This window comes from Rhinatrema bivittatum, unplaced genomic scaffold (genome assembly GCF_901001135.1).
Source record: "Rhinatrema bivittatum unplaced genomic scaffold, aRhiBiv1.1, whole genome shotgun sequence".
Taxonomy (NCBI): domain Eukaryota; kingdom Metazoa; phylum Chordata; class Amphibia; order Gymnophiona; family Rhinatrematidae; genus Rhinatrema; species Rhinatrema bivittatum.
The window spans coordinates 47,077-70,778 of NW_021820923.1; the positions used below are offsets into that span (position 1 = coordinate 47,077).

A 23,702-nucleotide genomic window follows, 5' to 3' on the forward strand; every position below is an offset into this window, starting at 1 on the left:
CTTTGCCTACTGTAGGGCATTGAATATATTGTATCCAAATGTCAGAAAGATGAACTTTGTCCAATCTACACAAAACTTGACAATGGAGATCCACCCATTTGCATCTGATCTGGCTTCCACCAAGCTTGCAGGTCTATACGCCGATCTGACAGTTAAGAACATAAGAACATAAGAAATTGCCATGCTGGGTCAGACCAAGGGTCCATCAAGCCCAGCATCCTGTTTCCAACAGAGGCCAAACCAGGCCACAAGAACCTGGCAATTACCCAAACACCTAGAAGATCCCATGCTACTGATGCAATTAATAGCAGTGACTATTCCCTAAGTAAACTTGATTAATAGCAGTTAATGGACTTCTCTTCCAAGAACTTATCCAAACCTTTTTTGAACCCAGCTACACTAACTGCACTAACCACATCCTCTGGCAACAAATTCCAGAGATTTATTGTGCGTTGAGTGAAAAAGAATTTTCTCCGATTAGTCTTAAATGTGCTACTTGCTAACTTCATGGAATGCCCCCTAGTCCTTCTATTATTCGAAAGTGTAAATAACCGAGTCACATCTACTCGTTCAAGACCTCTCATGATCTTAAAGACCTCTATGATATCCCCCCTCAGCCGTCTCTTCTCCAAGCTGAACAGCCCTAACCTCTTCAGCCTTTCCTCATAGGGGAGCTGTTCCATCCCCTTTATCATTTTGGTTGCCCTTCTCTGTACCTTCTCCATTGCAACTATATCTTTTTTGAGATACGGCGACCAGAATTGTACACAGTATTCAAGGTGTGGTCTCACCATGGAGCGATATAGAGGCATTATGACATTTTCCGTTTTATTAACCATTCCCTTCCTAATAATTCCTAACATTTTATTTGCTTTTTTGACTGCTGCAGCACACTGAGCTGACGATTTCAATGTATTATCTACTATGACGCCTAGATCTCTTTCTTGGGTGGTAGCTCCTAATATAGAACCTAACATCGTGTAACTACAGCTAGGGTTATTTTTCCCTATATGCAACACCTTGCACTTGTCCACATTAAATTTCATCTGCCATTTGGATGCCCAATCTTCCAGTCTTGCAAGGTCCTCCTGTAATGTATCACAGTCTGCTTGTGATTTAACTACTCTGAATAATTTTGTATCATCTGCAAATTTGATAACGTCACTCATTGTATTCCTTTCCAGATCATTGATATATATATTGAAAAGCACCGGTCCAAGTACAGATCCCTGAGGCACTCCACTGTTTACCCTTTTCCACTGAGAAAATTGACCATTTAGTCCTACTCTCTGTTTCCTGTCTTTTAACCAGTTTGTAATCCACGAAAGGACATCGCCTCCTATCCCATGACTTTTTAGTTTTCGTAGAAGCCTCTCATGAGGGACTTTGTCAAACGCCTTCTGAAAATCCAAATACACTACATCTACCGGTTCACCTTTATCCACATGTTTATTAACCCCTTCAAAAAAATGAAGCAGGTTTGTTAGGCAAGACTTCCCTTGGGTAAATCCATGTTGACTGTGTCCCATTAAATCATGTCTTTCTATATGCTCTACAATTTTGATCTTGAGGATAGTTTCCACTATTTTTCCCGGCACTGAAGTTAGGCTCACTGGTCTATAGTTACCCGGATCACCCCTGGAGCCTTTTTTAAATATTGGGGTTACATTGGCCACCCTCCACTCCTTCACAGTTTCAAATCCTGCAGTTTTGGACGTGGAATAATGTCAAGACCACAATAAATGAGTATGAGGGAACTAGGATGATAACTCAGCCAATTCATTCTTGATCCTCAAAATTAACTGCTTGCTTGATAATTCGCCAAGGTCATTGTCCCCCAAATGTATTATGATGGCGTCTGGGATTGCCGTTGAATCCCTCAAATGCCAAAGAAGGGGTAACAATTGGTCCCAACGCATGCCTGGCTTGTCCATCCATGTCAAGACTAGCCCTCGAGGTGCCAATCCCAAATGCAGTCCATAGGGGTGATCGCATGCTCTCTTAGCAGTCCAATGCACAAAAAAGAGTGGCTGATAATCCAAGAAGTCAATTGAGCTTGGCACAGATCTGCAAAACACCATTAAGAATTATGAGTAGATGTGCTAACCCAGACCAGTCATAGGTCCCAGTGCCAACTCAGTGTCCAATTTTGCTTCTTCGATTTCCCCTCCTAGTGATCCTGGAATTGAATGGGGAATCCAACACTGAAACCTTGGACAATACGTTGTGCCTCTCTATACTAGGGGTATGGGTCCAGCCAAGGGATCATAGCCAACTGGTATTGACTGCTGTGGATCTCCATCTTCCTATCCTCCGTATGGTGTCAATCCATAGACCTGCTTGCGCTGCGCTCGTGGCTGCTCCAATCCCAAAGGAGTATGTAGTAAATTTTTTTGGCATCCAGGCCCATTTTTGTTACAGCCATTATGAGCACAGTGGAGAACTTATATCTGGTCATTGGGACCTGGTCAGTGTAACAAATGTATACCTCCAGAGGGTCAAACTGCTAAATACTTTTCCATGTTCTGGACAGGACAAGTGTTGCATGCCTCAATCTGCTTCAAAGAAAGGATTGCACCCTTTCCCACCTGACGGTTTCGACTTGCGTATCTTTATACGGAGCACTAGAGGTGTACGTCATTCTACAACAATATGCCACAGATACGGATCGTTCTTGTCGGATGTAACAAAGTCATTCACGCTTAAAGCTCCAAGACAAGCGAGAAGGCAAGGCAAATCAGGTTTGTGTCGAAGTCAGAAACACAGATGAATGCCAAAAGCACCCACAGGGTTCCCAGCAGATTATGTGAAATTGGAAACTGTGTGTCCACGGTCAGCCCCAACTTCCTTGACCAACCCGCTAACATCTTCCACAGAAAGGACTTGGTGGGATCCTCCCCATCCGCATGCTAGATGTCTAGCCACTGAGCTTCTGGATGCCCTCACTTCCTTGGCTGAAGAGATGTATTTCACCATCAGGTCATCCAGCACTGGTCCAGGCCTCCAGCCATGTTGCTTTAGGAATCTGGTCATGTGGTCATAACTTCAGCAATATGCAGCTCATGTGGGCAGAGCCAAGGACCCTCTTACTAAGTCCCTAGTGGCTAGACACCAATCATCCACAGATGCTCTGGCACTGGAGTTCTTTGTTCATCCGCTGTGGGTACCAAATGTCCCAGTGCCAACAAATCCCACTTAGAATAAGATAAGGAATCATCAATACCATTACAAAATCCTGGAACATTCCTTGTTCTCACTGTAGTATTGATGCGCAAACCTGCAAGGAACACCTCTCTTAGCAAGTCTACCACCTTGTGGGCATTTAGCCAATTGTGTCCAAAACCTGGACCATCGCATGACTGTCACACTAAAAATTATGTTTGTCCTTCAATCGTTGGCAACATTACACGCAGTTTTGCTACTTTGTCCTTTGGAAGCCTAGAAACCATGTTGATTGAATCCAACTCTATGCCAAGAAAACAAAGTGACTGCAGAAGGGCCATCTGTTTTCTTGTGAACCGGGGGATACCCAAGTTCTCGGCAACAGATTGGAATTCCTGTAATAGGCGTGCACATGCATCCGATTCCTTCGACCCAACAAACAAAAAATCAAGGTAATGTATGATGTTGCTTGATCCTGCTTGTTGTGATGTCACTCAATGAAGGAAAGAACTGAAGAGCTCAAAGTAGGCACATCAAACTGAACATCCTATTGGCATGCATTTATCAAACTAGTACTGATTTCTGAACCAAAAGCTCAACAGGAAGCTGCTCAGGTGAACAGGCAGCAAAGCTGATCGCTAACTATCAGACTAGGCCATTAAGGGAGCTGCACCACACTTTGAGTAATGCGATAGCATGGTCAAATGATGCATATTGCACTTAGCATTCTTTTGGGCGGGGGGGGGGGGGGAGCTGATCATTCACAGATGAACCTGGAGAGTAGGAGAGGTTCTGGATAAGATTGAACTTGCCAGGCTCTTTCTTAGGGACCATTGCCAAAGGTGATAGATACATTTTTTGAGAAGGCTGATATGAAAAATGGTCCAGTCATAGGTCCCAGTGCCAACTCAGTGTCCAATTTTGCTTCTACGATTTCCCCTCCTAGTGATCCTGGAATTGAATGGGGAATCCAACACTGAAACCTTGGACAATACGTTGTGCCTCTATACTAGGGGTATGGGTCCAGAGTAAATAACCGATTCACATCTACCCGTTCTAGATCTCTCATGATTTTAAACACCTCTATCATATTCCCCCCTCAGCAGTCTCTTCTCCAAGCTGAAAAGTCCTAACCTCTTTAGTCTTTCCTCATAGGGGAGCTGTTCCATTCCCTTTATCATTTTGGTCGCCCTTCTCTGTACCTTCTCCATCGCAATTATATCTTTTTTGAGATGCGGCGACCAGAATTGTACATAGTATTCAAGGTGCGGTCTCACCATGGAGCGATACAGAGGCATTATGACATTTTCCGTTTTATTCACCATTCCCTTTCTAATAATTCCCAACATTCTGTTTGCTTTTTTGACTGCCGCAGCACACTGAACCGACGATTTCAATGTGTTATCCACTATGATGCCTAGATCTCTTTCTTGGGTTGTAGCACCTAATATGGAACCCAACATTGTGTAATTATAGCAAGGGTTATTTTTCCCTATATGCATCACCTTGCACTTGTCCACATTAAATTTCATCTGCCATTTTGATGCCCAATTTTCCAGCCTCACAAGGTCTTCCTGCAATTTATCACAATCTGCTTGTGATTTAACTACTCTGCACAATTAACCCCCCCCCCCCCCCATGGAGCTCTACTTGATCTGTCTTCTCAGCTTGACAGTTAAGTCATTAGCTCAAGACTCAACTGCTTGTGTATCTAAAACCTTAATTTGCCCCATTTTTCCCTCCACCTGCCTCACACATTTTTTTCCTTCCCTTGCAGAATCTAAATTTCACACCGCCTGCAAGAAGTGCCAACAAATATACCAGAGCTGCCCAAGATCTAGTATTGCCCGATATATTCAGTGTCTTGTTACACAGATGACAGGAGCCCAAAATTTGAATGTTGTAGGAAAAAAAAAGTCAGAATTGAACTAGGAGCAGCAGCCATTCTGGTGTGGAGAAAAACTGCAGCTAGTGAGGGAGGAGTGCATTTCAAGTTATTGACTAATGAAGTTGTGGGAGAAATTTTACTGACATTTCAGATTCTATTTTTAGTATGCTGACTAAAAGGAGAGTTAAAGTTCTATATGAAAATAAAAGACAAGCAAGTCACCTGGATCAATATTTCTGCTCTCCAAAATAACCATGTTTCTCTCCAAGCGCTTATTTAACTCCTTCACCTCCCTTTCAAGGATTTCCTGTCCAGCTGTCAAGTCCTTTATTGTTTCCTGTCAAATCAAGATATTCAAAGTTAAAGATGTAAATATTGTTTAAAAATGTAACCATTTAAACAACAAGGCCGAAAGCAGCAGCATTAACCATCCTCCTCCACTGTCCCCAGATTGACATGCTGATGTACACACTCCAGGCTAGACAATGGCGGCATGGGAGCTGTGCATTCAGCTGGGAGAAAGCACTGAAGTAGCCATGGTGGTACTCATTCTCTCAACTGCACTTGACAGCTAATTTGGAGAAGTTTCTTACCTGTTAATTTCTTTTCCTTTAGTCCTGCTACACCAGCCCAGACAAGTGTTCTTCCCTGCCAGCAGATGGAGATGTCAGAAAAAAGCTGTGTGCTCTGTCACTGCTACTTACACATGGTGCAGTCCAGAAAGTTCCTCGGTATTCTAGTAAAACACTAAAAGCATCCCAAATATTGATAAACTTGAACAAACTTCAGAAACTGATCCTCTAACAGAACTACTCCTCCATAAACAGGAGGGGAAAAAAGAAAAAAAAAAAAAGCTTACACATCTTGTAAAATTCCTGTGAATAAGCATTTATCATCCATATGAATGAAGCAGCATGTCCTTTGCCATACTAGGGCCCAATTTCCCAGGAAGGGCCTGGTCTACTGTAGCAATACTAAAGGAAAATGAACAGGTAAGAAACTTCTACTTTCCCCACATCCTGCTACACCATTCCAGATTAGATGGTGTGGGATGAGGAGATTATTTCTTTGATTTCCTAATTTGAATTAATATTGTATTGGATACAGTGGATTTAACTAGTAAGCCAGCTAAAACTTACTAATGAATCAGGCTGAAGATGTGCTGTCTCCGCATTTTGCTCAGAGATGCTGGACATTGGAAAGTTGGAAGATTGACAACAACGTCTGGAGTGAGTTAAAATAGCCTACATTTGGGTCTGTCTATCAACCAGAGCTGAAGTCCTGGATACAGTCATTGCTATAGTCATTGATTGGTTGGATCAAAAATAACTCCCAAAAGAACAACTGTTTCTATATGGAAGAGCCATGCTAATAAGTGATTCTTAGTTGGCTGGGGCTATTCTGGCACAAAACCATATATGACAAGAGAACTTGGTTATTCTGGTACAAAACCATATTTGAGGAAAAGAGCTCCAATTTGTGACCAATCAGAAAAGAACATTTGTCCTGGATTTCACTTGGGACAGTATAAAACAGGGTAAAACTTTATCATCGCTTTGGAGGCAGAGAGAGAGAGAAACGCATGCCCAGAAGATATCCTGTATCACAGTGCTACTTCCCTCCCCACTGTGAGTATCAATAGCCTGGCCAGCTACAACTTACATCGTAAGTATTTGATACAATATTAATCAAGTATAGATATCTGGGAAATTCTCTGCGTTTATTTCATTATCTCTGGAAAGATTCCTAGAGATAACTGGATAAGGAATTATATACTTTACTGTATATTCTAAGTGTATACTAAAGAAACATTAAAAAGGATATAGCAAATCAACTTTTATCAATTTGCTTATTAAAAATTATTATTAAATTGGTGTCTGTGAATTATTCCTTATCAAACTAAAACAGTTACAATGGGAAGTATCAAAACCCATCTAATCTGGAAAACAAGAAGTAAGGGCTGCCTTAATGACATCTGCAAGGAAAAGATGCATCCTCTCTAGTCCTAATATCCAAATGGCAATGCTTAACGAGTTCAAAGAGAACCAAATAGCTGCTTTACAAATATCCTCTGGCACAATAGACATAGCTTCAGCCCAGGAAGAAGAGTGAGCCCTGGTAGAACGAGTTTGGAGAGCAGACAGAAACCGATGACCCTTGAGAGTGTATGCTGAAGAGGAAAGTGTCCTTAATCTATCTGGCCAAGGTAGCTTTAAATGCTGCCTTGCAAGGGCCTCCAAAACACAGACAGCCTGACTGCTGAAAAGAATTAGTAACTTCCAAAATATTTTAGGAGAACCCAACGGGCATCCAAAAATCTCAATGATCTGCTTACACCCAAACACACATCCTTGAAAAAAGCTGGGAGGCAAATTAACTGATTTAAAAATACCAAAAAGTATCTTGGGTAAGAAAGAAGGCACAAACCAAAGTCACCAAATCGGCAGAAAATACCAGGAAAGGATCCCTACAGGATAAGGCTTACAGCTCTGAAATATGCAGAGCCAAACAGATCACAACCAAAAACACAGCTTTAAAAGACAAATCCTGGATAGACACCTGTTGCAGAGGCTTGGGGTGGGGATAGACTAGAGCAGTGGTTAAGAACATAAGAAATTGCCATGCTGGGTCAGACCAAGGGTCCATCAAGCCCAGCATCCTGTTTCCAACAGAGGCCAAAAACCAGGCCACAAGAACCTGGCAATTACCCAAACACTAAGAAGAACCCATGCTACTGATGCAATTAATAGCAGTGGCTATTCCCTAAGTATAATTGATTAATAGCCATTAATGGGCTTCTCCTCCAAGAACTTATCCAAACCTTTTTTGAACCCAGCTACACTAACTGCACTAACTACCTTCTCTGGCAACAAATTCCAGAGCTTTATTGTGCGTTGAGTGAAAAAGAATTTTCTCCGATTAGTCTTAAATGTGTTACTTGCTAACTTCATGGAATGCCCCCTAGTCCTTCTATTATTCGAAAGTGTAAATAACCGAGTCACATCTACTCGTTCAAGACCTCTCATGATCTTAAAGACCTCTATGATATCCCCCCTCAGCCGTCTCTTCTCCAAGCTGAACAGCCCTAACCTCTTCAGCCTTTCCTCATAGGGGAGCTGTTCCATCCCCTTTATCATTTTGGTTGCCCTTCTCTGTACCTTCTCCATCGCAACTATATCTTTTTTGAGATGCGGCGACCAGAATTGTACACAGTATTCAAGGTGCGGTCTCACCATGGAGCGATACAGAGGCATTATGACATTTTCTGTTCTATTAACCATTCCCTTCCTAATAATTCCTAACATTCTATTTGCTTTTTTGACTGCTGCAGCACACTGAGCCGACAATTTTAAAGTATTATCCACTATGATGCCTAGATCTTTTTCCTGGGTGGTAGCTCCTAACATGGAACCTAACATCGTGTAACTACAGCAAGGGTTATTTTTCCCTATGTGCATCACCTTGCACTTGTCCACATTAAATTTCATCTGCCATTTGGATGCCCAATCTTCCAGTCTTGCAAGATCCTCCTGTAATGTTCTCAACCTTTTCCCCCATCATGACACACCTGACAGACCACGCTCACACGTGTGACACACTGCTCATTACAATTCACGGCGGAAATAAAAAATAAAGGCCCAGTATTATTTTTATTGTTAAGAATGAAACAAGGGAAAGATACATATACTGTCTGAACAGAAATTGCATAAATGGTAAACAGTACCAGGCCTTAAGACACCAATACATCTCCTATTAGGAAAATGGACCAAGTCAGGCTGTTAAAGAGCCCTATACAGAAACTACAATCCAGCAGAAAACCTCACCTGAATCACATGTGCTGACCCTCACCTAACAAAGAATAAAGAGACCAAAACGCATAACTAGAAGCATGCAGACAAAAACTGAACTGGAAACCGCAACAAGCCAGAGTCTCTGTATGCAGTATAATAAAGGAAAAGAAGAAACATCACCAGTCCTTATAAAACAAATCAAGAAATATAAAATCAATAGCAGTAAAACCATACTAACAAAAAGAACAGATTTCAAAACAGCGGATGAATGGAATATCCAATAATTAAGAACTCATAAAAAATTTCTAGATACCAATAAAATATTTCAAAATAGCAGACAGAAAGACCCAGTAATGAAAAATAATATGGATACAAAAAAGGTTTTGCTCTCATACCTGGGAACGTTTGATATCCAGATGCCCTGAGATTGTTTTGAATTAGCAGGAGGAGGGATGGTTTGCTTGCAACTTTCTCCTCTCTCTCTCACACCGGCGATCAATCGCTCACATATACACATGCTTTTTCTCTCTCACTTACATAGGCTCTTAATTACACATTTACATACATGCTGTCTTTTCAGGCTTACAAACACATGCTTTCAATCACACACATACAGGCTGTCTTCTCTCACACACAGACTCATTCACATGCTTACAAACATGCTCTCTCTTTCATTTACACACAGGCTCTCAACCACATACTCACATGCTCTCACCTAAACCAGCTCTCAATCATACACAGACACACATGCTCCCTCTTATTTATACACACACTTTGATCTCTCTCAGACATACTTTGTCACACAAACAGGTTTTCAATCACAAACTTACATTCATGCTCTCACACACAGGCTCTCAATCAATCATTCACATACATGCTATCTCACTCACACACACAGGATCTCAAATACACATGCTTGCTCATTCACTCACTCCCCCCCCCCCCCCCAAACTAGCAGCAGCAGTAACCTCCTTTATGTTCAGCCCTCGCGGAGAAAGGAGTCCCATCGGCCGCGGGGGTTGACGTTGTTCCTCGTTTTTCTCCGAGCCGCGCTGTTCATCCTTCAAGACCACACCTCTTTTCTTCAGGCCAATGCCGCCCACACTAGCAGGGTCTCTTCTTTGTGCGCATGCACCCGCTGCTCACCACTTCCTCTTCCGGGCCGCAGGGGAGGGGGGCAGGAAGAAGAGACCATGCTGGTGCCGCTGACTCCAGCTGTCCTGCCGCGTTCCGCCTGGGCTTTGAGCATTTTAAGCCCGGGCGGAGGACCTATTTTGCTTGGGTAGGGGGGAGCAGCTGGGTCAGCGGAGGACCGGGAAGTGTGGCAACACACCTGTGTGTTCTTGGCGACACACCGGTCGAGAACCGCTGGCCTAGAGGGTAAGGCCCTGAGAACCAAATTAAGGTTCCACTGAGGAACCAATGGTCTTAATGGAGGTCATAGTCTCAACCCCCCCCCCCCCCCCCCCCCCCCCCAAGAAATGATTTGTGACTGAAAATTTACTTAAAGCATACTGGTTTGTAATAAACAGTCTGGAAAAATCTGTATAAGTGTCATTTGTAATCCACACACATGACGACTTTAAGGGGTTTGAATACTTTTGCAAGTCACTGTATGCCATAGCAGCAGTCCTCTTACAGGCTTTCAACAATGGAAATTACAGAGGAGGAATAGCCTTTCCGTTGCAAATGCAACCTCTCAGGTGCTAAGCTATAAATGGGAATGGAACCAGTCGTCCCATACTGGCTGGACCTTGAGATAGGAGGCCTCTGGTCTCTGAAAACCTCAATACTAGGACTACCTGCAGTGTTATTATAGCTATGTATTAGCGCCTCCTCAGCCAGTCTGGAGCCACCAAGACCATCTGGATCGGTTCCTTGTTCAACTTACTTTATTTATTTGATTGATTTTTGTATACAGTCGTTCAGGGGAGCCATCACAATGGTTCACAAGTTACAATGAAATAAAAAATATAAAAACTAAATTAAATGAATAAACTAACAACTTAATATTTTCCCTTTTAAGGACCATGGAAGTACACACAGCAAATTCCTTCTTGGCCAAGACTGAATTAAAATGTTTATGCCTTCACATATGGCTTCCCTACGTAGACTGAATAATCAGTAGACCTCAGCATTCCTGCATGTCACCTTGAGATCCAAAGACCCCAACAGTCCACAATCATCTGAAATGCAGCAGGACAATTCCCATTCTCCTGGATCCAAAAAGTTCCTAATTCTGCCTATACATTTTATTATCTTGTAATGTATGCTCCTGAAAGTTGAGTGACATTCTCTTCTGCCCAACAAAAGAGGGAATTGGTTTTTTGACACTCCAAGGCTCAGAGTGCCTCCTTGTTTGTTTATGTATGAGACTATAGTTGCATTGTCAGAGAACACTCTTACCACCTTTCCCTTTATTAAGGGAAGAAACTGCAAAGCTAGTCTTATCACCCTGGTTTCTAGCCTGTTGATGGATCCTGAGACCAGAGTCCTTGAGCTACCTCATCCAGACACTATGCTCTCCAACCTGATAGGTTCATACCTGTACCGGTGGTAAATATCAATGAGAGAGGTTCCAGAGTCAAACCTTTTAACATTCTGCTACAAGGTCCACCAAGCAGGACTGTCCTTCCATTTAGCAGCAGCAAGAGAAAACAGCACTTGAAATCTTGAAATTGGGGTGACTAAGGGGAGAGCAGCACAGGCTACAGAGCATGTGATATCTGACCCGGGGAATGGGATGCAAGGTGGCGGCCATCAACTTGAGCAGCTGCAGATAATCCTAAACTCTGGGCTCAGTAAGAAGGGAGAATCTCTGTGCTTAATCTAAAATCTTGGAAGTAAACGATTTTTGTTCATATCAAATTAATCCCCCAGCTATTCCAGAGATTGAATAGCTCTTTGAAAAATTGATCACCCAGCCCAAATTCTCTAACTGCTAGACTAGTCTAAGGTTCCATTACCCTCTTGAAAAGATTTGGACCTTATTAGCCAGTTGTCCAGTTAAGGATGAACCTTCTTTCCTCAGAGAAGCAGCTACAACTACCATTACCTTGGTAAAAGTTTTGGAGCTGTTGCCAAGTCAAAAAGGAAGGGCTGGGGGGGGCGCAAGATAGCCACCGTGTAGGACGCTGCGTCGGAGCTCCCTCTGTGCGGCATTTTCCTTTTACAATTTTTCTCCCGTTTTTCAATACATCACACAAAAAGAAGTGTTACTTACCTTCCCCCGATCCTCATCAGCCCCGCATCGAGGGCTTCTTCTTCACCAGAGAGCCTGGTCACTGGGGTGACTACGTTGGAGCGTGCGTTGTTCCCCTTAACCTTTGATACCACTCTTGAGCCCTGGTGCGCCAAACAGGCTGGCTCACCCCGGACAAACAGATGAGTCCTCTCCAATACCGGCTACGGTAGGAAGCTCCTTGTGTGTTTCGCGGGGAGAATTCGATCTGCAGCGACAGGGGGAGACCCCAGAGACTATCGTGGGGCATTGTGGAGAGGCTGGGATGAGTTCTACAGGAACCACTGGGGAACTTGAACAAGTTTCCACTATGGAGGAACATTGAGCAGTGGCAAGGATTTCTACTCAAGGTACTGAACTGAGCACTGTCATGAAGGTGGAAACCGGAACCGCACAATCAGAAATTAGGATTCCTGGGCTGAATTTGCAAAGACCGGTGGAAATGTCTTTGAAGGGAATATGGAACATTTTAAAATCAATAGAATCAATATTATCACTTTCTCAAGTAACTAATGAAACCAAGAATCAAATTGTTTTGAATACAAATTTGATTTCCACATTTAAAGAGAAAGTGGAAAACCTTGAAGGCAAGATCTCTGCTAGAGATGTAATACAACAAGCTTGTTCAATCGGATTTAGCAAATAGGAGACTTGAGAACACTGAAAATGCGCTGAAAATACGCTGAGGTCACACAACCTTAGAGTTTTGAATTTCCCTGTAATAAATATGATTGCTCCTCTGGAGATGTTTAAGCTGTACATTCAGCAAAATTTGAAAATCCTGCAGTCTGCAATGCCAGTAATCATAAAAGCTTATCTTCAGCAAGTTGACTGGGCGGAGGAAGAAGCTATAAGACACCGACGTTGGATATTTCACAAATATTAGAAATGTCACAGGATATGGAAATTAGTCAGGAGGCGGCCATTATTGGTCTTATTTGCTTTCCCACCCAAACACACCAACTCTAGACCCTGGTGCCCTGCTCCCTAAGCAGGGAGAAGAGAACTCAATTCCCATGTCAGCTGGCCCTGCCGATATAAAAAACAGAGGCAGGCAGACAAAGGATCCTTAATATTCCAACTCAAACCCCTCTGGTTCAACCAAATTCCCTCTGGGGCTGGGAATCAAATGAGTAGTATTAGAAAGCCGGGAGCCTGGCCTAGGATACCTGAGAAACCCCTGCCTTACCACATCCTAAAGGGCTAGGCAGGCCTTGTCGGAAAAAATCCTGCTGCACCACCAGCATATCCTATCATCTGCTGGAGATAGAGAATACTGAGGAATTTTCTGGACTGCACCATATTTTAGTAGCTGTAATGACATCACAGAGAATGCTATGCTCTCTACCTTAGACCACTGGTAGGGAAGAACAACCCATTTGTTTGGACCTTTTTAGGACTAGGAGGAATAAATAGCTTAATCAACTAACCAGAAGATTTTACTTACTGGTTAGCTATTTAATATTTTGCATCTCTTCTGTAAGTCTGAAGTTATCAAAATCCCTCCCATGCCCCTGTCCATACACAAAAGCTTTTTGAATACTGCATTTCTCCTCCATCAGGGATCTCCACCCTTTAGAGAGGCACAGAGCACGAGTAAACTAGATTTTCCAATATATGTTTCAATCTTTGCTAAAAGCCATGTACCCCTTGTGACCTCTTTCCTCTGCAGTGTGAAAACATCTCATGAGAATTCTAATAATCAGGATCTTGGAAGTCTTTATATCTCTCAGGTTTTTCTGTGAAGCAGGAATGGAGTAGCTGCCTAGAGGTTAGCGCAATGGGCTAAGAGCCCAGGTTTCCCTAGTTCAAATCACCTTTTGAACCGCTCCGTGGAGCAACCATTAAGGATCTCACGCTCAAGACTGGGTTTCTAGTGGCCTTCTGTTCCGCACAATACATTTCGGAACTTCAAGCATTGTCCTGTAGAGAGCCTTATCTTCGTCTCACGGACTCCTGGGTGTACCTCCGCACCGTCCCTTCGTTTCTCCCGAAGGTGGTATCTGCTTTTCACTTGAATCAGACGGTAGAACTTCCGTCCTTTTCCGCCGATGAGCCAAGGTCCCTTCGTCTTTTGGATGTAAAGCGCACATTGGTTCACTAGCTGGAGGCGACTAATGATTTCAGGGTCTCCGATCATCTATTCGTCCTCTGGTCGGGTCCGAAGAAAGGTTCACCGGCCTCGAAGACTACGATTGCACGATGGCTAAAGGACGCCATTGCCGCAGCTTACATCGGAGCGGGACGAGCTCCTCCTAGTGGAGTTGTCGCTCACTCCACTTGCTCGCAGGCAGCTTCCTGGGCGGATGTACGGTCCGTCTCCTCTCAGGAAATTTGTTGAGCAGCAACATGGAAATTGCTGCACACTTTCGAGACATTATTGATTACACCTGGCGTCGTCAGCATCGGGACACTTTGGCGACCAGGTCCGAGCAGGACTCTCAGGGTCCCACCCGATTTAGGGAAGCTTGGGTACATCCCACCGTCTGGACTGATCCTGGTACGTACAGGGAAAAGAAAATTATTCCTTACCTGCTAATTTCCTCCCGAAGCAAGGCGCAAAAAGCAGCCTTGCTTCGGGAGGGGCGAGAGGACTGGCAGTGTAAAGCAACGAAGCGACTTACTTTTTTTGCAGCCCCCCCTCCGGAGACTGACATCGGCGAAGACTACCGCAGCTCCCCTGCCTCCAGCTGCCCGCGAAGATAGACGCATCGCACGGGCGAAAGCGGCCCCTTCTGCGTGTAATTGGGCCGCTCAAGGCGTGACGTCACGACGTTTGGCGTCACGGCATGTGACGTCACGCTTGAGCGGCCCAATTACACGCAGAGGGGGCCGCTTTCGCCCGTGCGATGAGTCTATCTTCGCGGCAGCTGGAGGCAGGGGAGGGGAGCCGCAGTCCCTCGTCGCCGATGTCCATCTCCAGAGGGGGGCTGCAAAAAAAGTAAGTCGTTTCGTTGCTTTTCACTGCCAGTCCTCTCTCCCCTCCTCCCGAAAAGCAAGGTTGCTGTGGGAAAACAGGTGGTGGTCTGGTCCCACAAGAAACACGAGTTAAGAGAGTTGGGTTCAAGTCTGGAACAGGATGCACAGGACTGACTGACCAAAGTCACTGTTCTGACGGTTATCCCCGTCAAGGGAGTAGTGAGCGTGAACGCGTAGAGAGAACTCCAGGTCGTAGCCCGGCAAATTTCAGCGACAGTATGCATATGGGCCACCGACGCTGCCGTGGCCCGCACAAAGTGAGCCTTCACTCTGCCAGCCAGCTGGAGGCCTGCCTGCACATAGCAGAAGGCAATGCAATCTGCCAGCCAGTTCGATAGGGTTTGCTTACCCACCGCTGCCCCCAGCCTGTTGGGGCCAGAAGACACAAAGAGCTGGGTGGACTGTTTGTGGCTCACTGTGCGGTCTAAGTAAAAGGCTAGTGCCCATTTATAATCCAAGATATGGAGAGCCCGCTCCCCTGGGTGGGAATGTGGCCTCGGAAAGAAGATGGGTAGAACAATTGACTGATGCGGAAATCAGTCACCACTTTGGGCAAGAATTTAGGATTCGTACACAGGACCACATGGTCGTGGAAGAACTTCGTGTATGGTGCGTTCGTAACCAGGGTCTGAAGCTCACTGACCAGTAGGTAGGATGCCCACAGATATATCCCTTGGGAGAGGGCCCAGTTCCAGACCTGCACTGCCTCCTGACAGAGAAGGAACAAGCCCATGTTGCCCTGCTTGTTGTACCACATCGCAACCTGGTTGTCAGTCCTGATCAGAACTTCCTTGGACGACAACTTATCCCGAAATGCCCACAGGGCGTACCATATCACCCAAAGCTCCATAACGTATCTGGCAACGTGCTTCGGCGGTGGTCCAAAGGCCTTGAACGTGCAAGCTGTTTGTGTGGGCTCCCCACCCTGAGGAGAAGCATCGGTGGTGATGGTCACCTGGGGCTATGTGGGCTGGAAGGGAAGTCTGTGTTCTAGATTGGGGAGGGTTCCCCACGAGGCCAAGGATAGCTTGAGAGGGTCCATGACCGTGATCGGAACCTCTAGATCCTGGGATGCTTGCTGCCACTGAGACCGCAAGGCCCACTGAGGGGCCGCATGCGGAGGCGGGCTAAGGGCGTTACATGGATAGAGGCTGCCATGTGGCCCAGCAGACGGACGGGCTGATACCTTCCCGCTGTTGCAGATGAGGGTGGCCAGAGAGGAGAAGGCAACCGCCTGATCCTTGGGCAAGAAAGCTTTCGCTTGTGCCGTGTCCAACCTGGCACCTATGAAGTCCAGCTGCAGGGACGGACAGAGGTGCAACTTGGGAAAGTTGATGATGAACCCCACAGTCTGCAGGGTCTGAACCATCAGGGCCAGAGCTTGCAAGGCTCCGGAGCAGGAGTCACTCGTGACCAGCCAGTCATCAGGTATGGGAACACAAGGACCAAGCGACGCCTGATGTAGGCAGCCGTCACCACCACCAAGCATTTGGTGAAGACATGGGGGGCTGATGCCAGCCCAAAGGGCAGGACTCTGTACTGAAAATATGCATTCCCCACCACGAAGCGGATGTACTTCCTGTGGTTGGGGACAATTGCAATGTGTGTGTATACTTCCTTCAGGTCGAGGGAGCAGAGCCAGTCTCCTCTTTTTTTTTTTGGGGGGGGGGGGGGGGGTAGGGGAAGGAAATCAGCAGGTCCAGGGAGATCTTGAATTTTTCTTACAAGAAACTTGTTCAGTGCCCTGAGATCGAGGATGGTGCGCAAGCCGCCATTCCTTTTTGGGATGAGGTAATACCTCAAGAACCACCCTTGGCCCTGCTGTGTTCGAGGAACAGGTTCTGTTTGAAGCGGCTTGGGAAACCATGGGCAAGGGTGCCTGGCCCTGGTGACCTCATCCTCCTCCTCGGACCCGGGGATCAGGATCACTCTGGTGGAGAGCATCAGTGGCTGGCGGGGCATCAAAGGCCCCTCTGGCACCGGCTGCATCGGTAAGGTGCCAAGAAGGACATCTAGACGCTCCAGCAGGGGTGCCAACATTGATGGCAGAGGCTCAGCCACTGGTATGGAGGCCAGTAGCGCCAGTATCTCAGTGCCTTGCAATGCTTTGAGCACTGCCAATTGCATCCTGTGGGCCAATTCCTCCTGGAAGTCCTGAGAGGTCAGGATTGATGGAGAGGTCGAGGCGTCACCGGCTCTCCTCAGGACCCAAGGACCCGGTAATGGTGGGGAATGACTCAGGCTACCAAGGGCACCAGAGGATGGGGCCTCCGGTGGCCAGTGCCGCTTTGATGGTGGTTCCGGAACCGTATCTGTATGGTGACCGGTACTTCCAGGATCACTTCTGATGCTCGGCCCAGTCTTTCTCCAGCACCGAGGAGGTCTATGACCCCAAAGTCTGGGGGAGGGGAGAGACCACCAAGGATTGATCTCCTTCTCCCCGATTCTTGGGGGTGTCAATCATAGGGACCACAAGAGAATGGCTCCCCGTGATCCTTCGGCATCAAAGAACCGACGCAGGAGTGGAGGATTTTGGGGTCCCGAAATGTTTCTCCATTTTAATCGAGGCGCGCACAGACAACACCCATGGACATGGACCCCAGGTGGGTCTGTGATGCACAGTCCATGGGCACTGCGGGGCACTGACAAAAACCGGTTGACGCCATGAAAAAGACCCGAGGGCACCGACTGCGAAGGGGTCCCGACAAGGATTGGAAGGTAACTAAGAAATTTGAGAAAAGAATTGAAAAAAGTGGAGCTCTACAGTCTGCGAGGCAACTGCACCACGGAAAAGAAGAGACTGAAGGGGGACCTTGCGTAGACGTGCGGATAGTAGCAGGTTGGGCATGCTCAGTCTGCTAGCCAAAGTTTCTAGAAACTTTGACAAAAGTTTTGCATGCTGAGCTCCATCGGATATCACCCTCATGTGAGGACTACCATCCTAATTGTCCTAGGAGAATAGGTCATATACAGCTGGTAGGCAGCCATGTGGGCCACCAGCATGGCGCCTTAGAAGACTTTCCTGCCCAAGGTATCCAGCTCTCTGTGCTCTCATCCCGGAGGGGCGAAGGCATGGGTGTGGGAGCGCCAGGCCTTTTTCAGGGCAGACTCCACGACTAACAACTGGTGAGGGAGGTGCCGCTTCTCAAACCCCACAGCCTGCTGCACCAAGTAGGTGGAGTCAGCCTTTCTATTGACGGGAGAGATAGAAATAGGGTGCTCCCACATGTGGAAGAGGAGGTCCTTGAAAATGTTGTGGACAGGACCCGCCACGATCTACTTAAGAGCATTGACGAACTGGAGAACCTCAGCATCTTATGCTGCACGTCCTCCTCTGTGAGCAGTTGAAAGGGGAGGACCTCAGCCATGGCCCTGCCAAATACTGCAAAGCTCAGGTTCTTGGGGGGAGACTGGCATTTTTCCTCCGGAGGGGAGGGCTCGGAGTGGGGGTCGTCCGAATAAACAGAGGATGACTCCGTGGAGTCATCACCCCAAGGGTCGTAAAGCCCTTCCCTCCTCACTGAGGCCAGCATGTCATGGGCGATGTCCGTGAGGGGTATCGGTCCAGGGCTCCGATGGCTTCAGAGGCCTCGAGGGCACTGTGGGAATCAACGATTCCCATGGCATCGAGGGAACTAGATGCCGCAAGGACCCAACAGGGGCTTGGGAAACTCTGGCCTAGGGAACACTCTACCGGCCACATCTTCCTCTGAGGTGTACACAGGAACCGGGATCGCTCTGGTTCCCTCAGTTCCCCAGCATCAGTGGCCGGTGGGGAACTGAGGGTCCCTCGGAAGGGTGCCCAGGAGAACGTCCAGATGCTCTAGCAGGGGTGCTAGCATCAATGGCAGAGGCTCGGGCACAAGTATGGGGGCCGGAGGCTCCGGCAGCTCAACACTTTGGAGAGCCTTAAGCACTGCGGATTGCACCCTGCGGTCCAACTTCTTTATCCAGAAATCTCTTAGATGTACCTACAATTAAACTGGCAAAACATGAGTTAACCAGGAAAAGGGCGTTTTCAATAGCTGGCCCCATATTATGGAATGCACTCCCAGATTCTCTTAGTCTTATTTCTTCTACACAACAGTTTAAAAAATTATTAAAAACACACTTATTTCAGAAAGCATACAGCTTATTCATCAACTCCCAAAATTAATATTCATTCATTTTTCAGTCACATACATTTTTCTTTGAGCTACAATACAGATTCAATTTAGTTTGTTTAATTTTGCAGGGCATGAATGTCTTTTTAGTCTTGTATTGTTATTTTATGATTTTATTTTATTTTCTTTTATTTAATTTATTTATTATCAGGCCTATCCTGTAAAGTGCGGCCGCGTTTACCCTGCTCCTAAGCCGCTTCTAACTCACGTTCCGGCCGCGTTAGCCCTTCCTGCGATCCCGGATCCCCTTTAACCTACTCCTACCGCGTCCTAAATTCCCCGGGCAACCCCTTCCGCCCGCGGCATGTATATTGCATGCAAACGAGCGAATTAGCTCGATGTTGCATGCAAACGAGCCAATTAGCTATTCCCCTAGCATCCTGTAACCCGCGCCCCGACTAACACTACCTTTCCCTGCCGTTTTGTCGCGCGTTTAACCTGCAAACTTACCGCCTACCCTGACCCAGGCGGTAGAGGCATGGGTAAGGGTAGGTGGCAAGCTTTCCCCCAGCCCCCGCTCACCTGCCCCGGCCGCGATCATGGGTGCCGGTCTCCGTGGCAGCCCCAGTCCTCTCCCCTGCTCCCGAAGCCAAAAAAAAAAAAAAAGCAAAAAAAAAAACTTTGCAGCCCCCTCCAATGTCCGGAGGGGGCTGCAAAGTTTTTCTTCGCTTTTTTTTTTTTGCTTCGGGAGGGGAGAGGACTGGGGCTGCCACGGAGACCGGTTTCCCCGTGCAAGTAAGTTGTTTCGCCGCTTGTCTCTTCTCCCCCCTCCCGGAGGGCGGGGGGAGAAGAGACAAGCGGCGAAACTGAGCAGCGAAGCCCGAACCCGACCCGGCGAAGCCCGGACCCGACCCGACCCGGCGAATCCCGGACCCGACCCGGACCCGACCTGACCGCTGCCAGTCTGTTCTCCCTCCTCCCGGAGCAAGGCTGCTTTTCGCGCCCTGCTCCGGGAGGGGGGAGAAGAGATGACAGCGGCGAAACTAAAAAAAAACAAAAGCTTGTCTCTTCTCCCCCCTCCCAGAGGGAGGGGGGAGAAGAGACAAGCGGCGAAACTGAACGACGAAACTGAGCGGTGAAGCTAAAAAAAAAAGAAAAGCAATTTTTTTTTTTTCAAAATTGACAATTTTGGGTTTTTTCCAAAAGCGACTTACTTTTGGGATCTGTCAAGATCCCAAAAGTAAGTCGCTTTCGGACGCCTGCACAACTTACTTTTTTGCAGCCATCATCAGTGACACGACCTGGCTCCGTAGCTCCTCCCGACAAGATGGCCGCCTGCACGGGGAAAGCGCGCAATTGGCCGCTCAAGACGTGACGTCACGATGTCACGTCTTGAGCGGCCAATTGTACGCTTTCCCCGTGCAGGCGGCCATCTTTGTCTTCGGGAGGAGCTACGGGAGGCAGATCGTGTTCCTGCTCAGGGCTGCTGGCTACAAAACAGTAAGTTTTGCCGCTGAAAAGTTTTTTACCGGTGTCCGGGCTGGGGGAAAGCTTCGCCGTTGTCAGTGTCCCCCCTCCTCCCGGAGCAAGGCAGCTTTTCGCGCCCTGCTCCGAGAGGAGGGGGGACACTGAGAAGTCGTTTCGCCGTTGCTTCTGCGCTGTCTTCGCCGTTGCTTCCTGGTATCTGTCATTTCAAATGACATTTGAAATGACAGATACCAGCGTGGCGTGAAGCCTTAGGCCCGCGCACCCAGGATCCTGTATAGGCGCTCTATCCAGTATCCTGGGTTGCGCGGGCCTAAGGCTTTTCGGACGCGGCTTACATTTACATACAATTAGGCTTCAGGATCGAGCGGTAGGTGAGCTGCACTGTGCGGGCGGTAACCGCGGGTGCCGTAGGCACTAACGCAGCTCTTCCTACCGCTCGTTACTGGATCACCCTGTATGTATGTTTGCTGTAAACCGTTTTGATTATTTTTGAATTGTAAAAGGGGTATATAAACATTTTTAAATAAATAAACTCCTCCTGAAAGTCTGAAGTGGACTTCCTCGGGTCTCAGAGGTGGCACCGGTGTCAGTGGGGAACGCCTAGGACTACCAGGGGCATTGGAGGATGGGGCCTCTGATGGCAGGTGTCACTTCGGTGGCGGCCCAGCAGCCGCCGGTTTCGCTCCGGAACCAGAGCCATGTGCTGACGGTGACCAGCGGCAATGCTTATGGGACCCTCCCTCGGTGCTCGGCCTGGTCTTTTCCCAGCAAAGAGGAAGCGGAACATCCCGATGTCCGGGAAAGTGGTGAAATCGAGGATCTATCACCATCCCCGCGATCCTTTGAGGTACTGGCGAAAGGAACAGCCAGGGGAAGCATGTCAAGGGGCTCCCCGTGACTTCTCGGCATCGCTGGAGCTGACGCAGGAGTAGAAGGAGCACACTTCGGGGCCCCGAAAAGTTTCTCCATCTTATTGAGGTGCGCCCGACACCCTTTGAGGGTCATCTGATCACACAGACTGCACCCACGGATGTCATGCAAGGCCCCCCAAGGCAGAGGATGCGAACTTCATGCGGATCCGTAATGGATATGGTCTGTGGGCACCGACGAAAACTGGTCAACGCCATGAAAAACATCTGGCGTGCGGTCGATAACTGGCAGTCACCAGTAGGAAAAAATTCGGGAATCAACTGCAAAATTGGAAAAAGACAAGAAAACAACCTACCACACTGAGGAGGCACAGACCGCAAAGGCAGACCAGATGAGGAAATCGGGAAAAATTTGAAAGAGAGAAAAAAAAAACACAAAACAAGAAAATTGAGAGCACCATGAACACCGAGGCAACTGCACCGTGGAAAAGGGACTGAAGGGGGACCTCGCATGCACGCACGGATAGCAGCAGCCTGGGCATGGCTCAGTGTGCTAGTCAAAGCTTCTAGAAACTGACAAAAGATTTCCGTGCTGGGCTCCATCCGATAATGTCACCCACATGTGAGGACTACCATCCTGCTTGTCCTAGGAGAATAAAGTTATATTAAATTGTTAAAACTTAGTTAAAACAGAAACCAGGTGAGTTGTGCTGGATCCAGGAACCAGGTTAGCTTTTGCTACAATATTAGGTGTAACTGAAATTTAGTAGTGCTTGGCTTAATTACTTCTTGCTGTGCAACTGATTATACCATACCCAGAAAGTCTATAAAGGTAGAGACCTGGGCTCTTCCCTTAAAGAAAAAAAACCCAGGGATTTAAAAAAAACTAGCTAATACCACAACACACCAGACAGTAAGAAACTGCAGAAACAAAATTACTATCTATTGGAGAATTTTCTTTTTTGTAAGCTTATTTAGCCTCACACAAGACAGAAGCAGAACAGGAGAATAAACAGTGTCTATTGGAAAACAATTCTGCCCACCAACACAGATTCTAAACAGCACAAAAAGCACAATATATAAGGTTAAATGCAGAATAAAGAGTCATCTAGGGTCCAAATGACTCCCTCACAGGCTTTTTGCTACAAACATACTTCAAAATATTTTTACTACTTATTTTTCTCTATGGCAAGCTTCTTTTCAAATTTGTAGTCCAGGGGTAGCAACCCCAGTACTAGAGAGCCACAAACAAGTCTGGTTTTCAGGATATATCCATGATAAAATATGAGATTTGCATACAATGGAGGCAGTGCATGAAACATATCTTATGCATATTCATTGTGGATATCCTGAAAACCAGGCCTGCTTGTGGCTCTCAAGTACGGGAGTTGGCCACCCCTGTCTTAGTCTATTTACTTTACATTTAACTTGCCAATACTTATGCTCTTCAATTTTCCTATTTTGGGTCTGCTTTCCATTTTGTGAATGATGCTCTTTTTGGCTTTAATTGCCTGATTGACCTCACTATTAAACCATGTCAGCAGTGTTTTTGTTTGACTATTTAATGCATGGAATTAAGTTACTACCCTTGAGGTCTGGTGTTCACACCTCCTGCAACTTGCTTCTTTGGTATTTTTTCTAACAAAAATGTCCTAATTTTATTATAGTCTCCCTTGTGAGGAAGTATTCATGTACGAGTTTATCAAGTTCAAATCCGGCAGCAAGAATGTCTTCTTGATAGGTCAGAGTCCTAATTATATATGGTAAAGTACCCAGAGTTATGCCTGTATAGCCACTAAATAATTTAGGTCAAGACCTGCATTACATCTTATTAGCCCAGCCAACCATGCCTTGGCTATGTTTACAAAAAAAAAAAAAAGTCCAAGCTCCTGCTTTGAAAGGAACAAGATTTTCTTCTACTATTGCCCAAGGCAATTGCTTTGTACTTGTGCAGCATGGATGAGCACGTCTCAGCACTGACCTCTGAATGACTGCTCTGACGAGGCCTAATTTGCTAAAAGGCCTTGCTGAACTGCTTTGTGGACTACTGTCAAGAATGAATTCTGTTACTACTACCAGGCAGACTAAAACAGCTCCTTTCATACCTTTTAAAAAATCTTTATACAGAAAGATAAGCTCAACTCTAGAGCTGGAGTTTAAATTATCAGTAGCAGGTGTTGG

At 46.5% G+C, this 23,702-nt stretch overlaps 1 protein-coding gene across 6 annotated transcripts in view; it reads right to left on the reverse strand.

Annotated features, from left to right (window-relative positions):
* LOC115082297 overlaps positions 1 to 23,702 on the reverse strand; it is a 76,827-nt gene that overhangs the window by 18,340 nt on the left and 34,785 nt on the right. For all 6 annotated transcript variants that reach the window (XM_029586530.1, XM_029586526.1, XM_029586531.1 and 3 more), the window contains one exon: positions 5,273 to 5,387. In XM_029586530.1, coding sequence (XP_029442390.1) covers positions 5,273 to 5,387 — 115 coding nt within the window. The remainder of the gene's footprint in view (positions 1 to 5,272; positions 5,388 to 23,702) is intronic.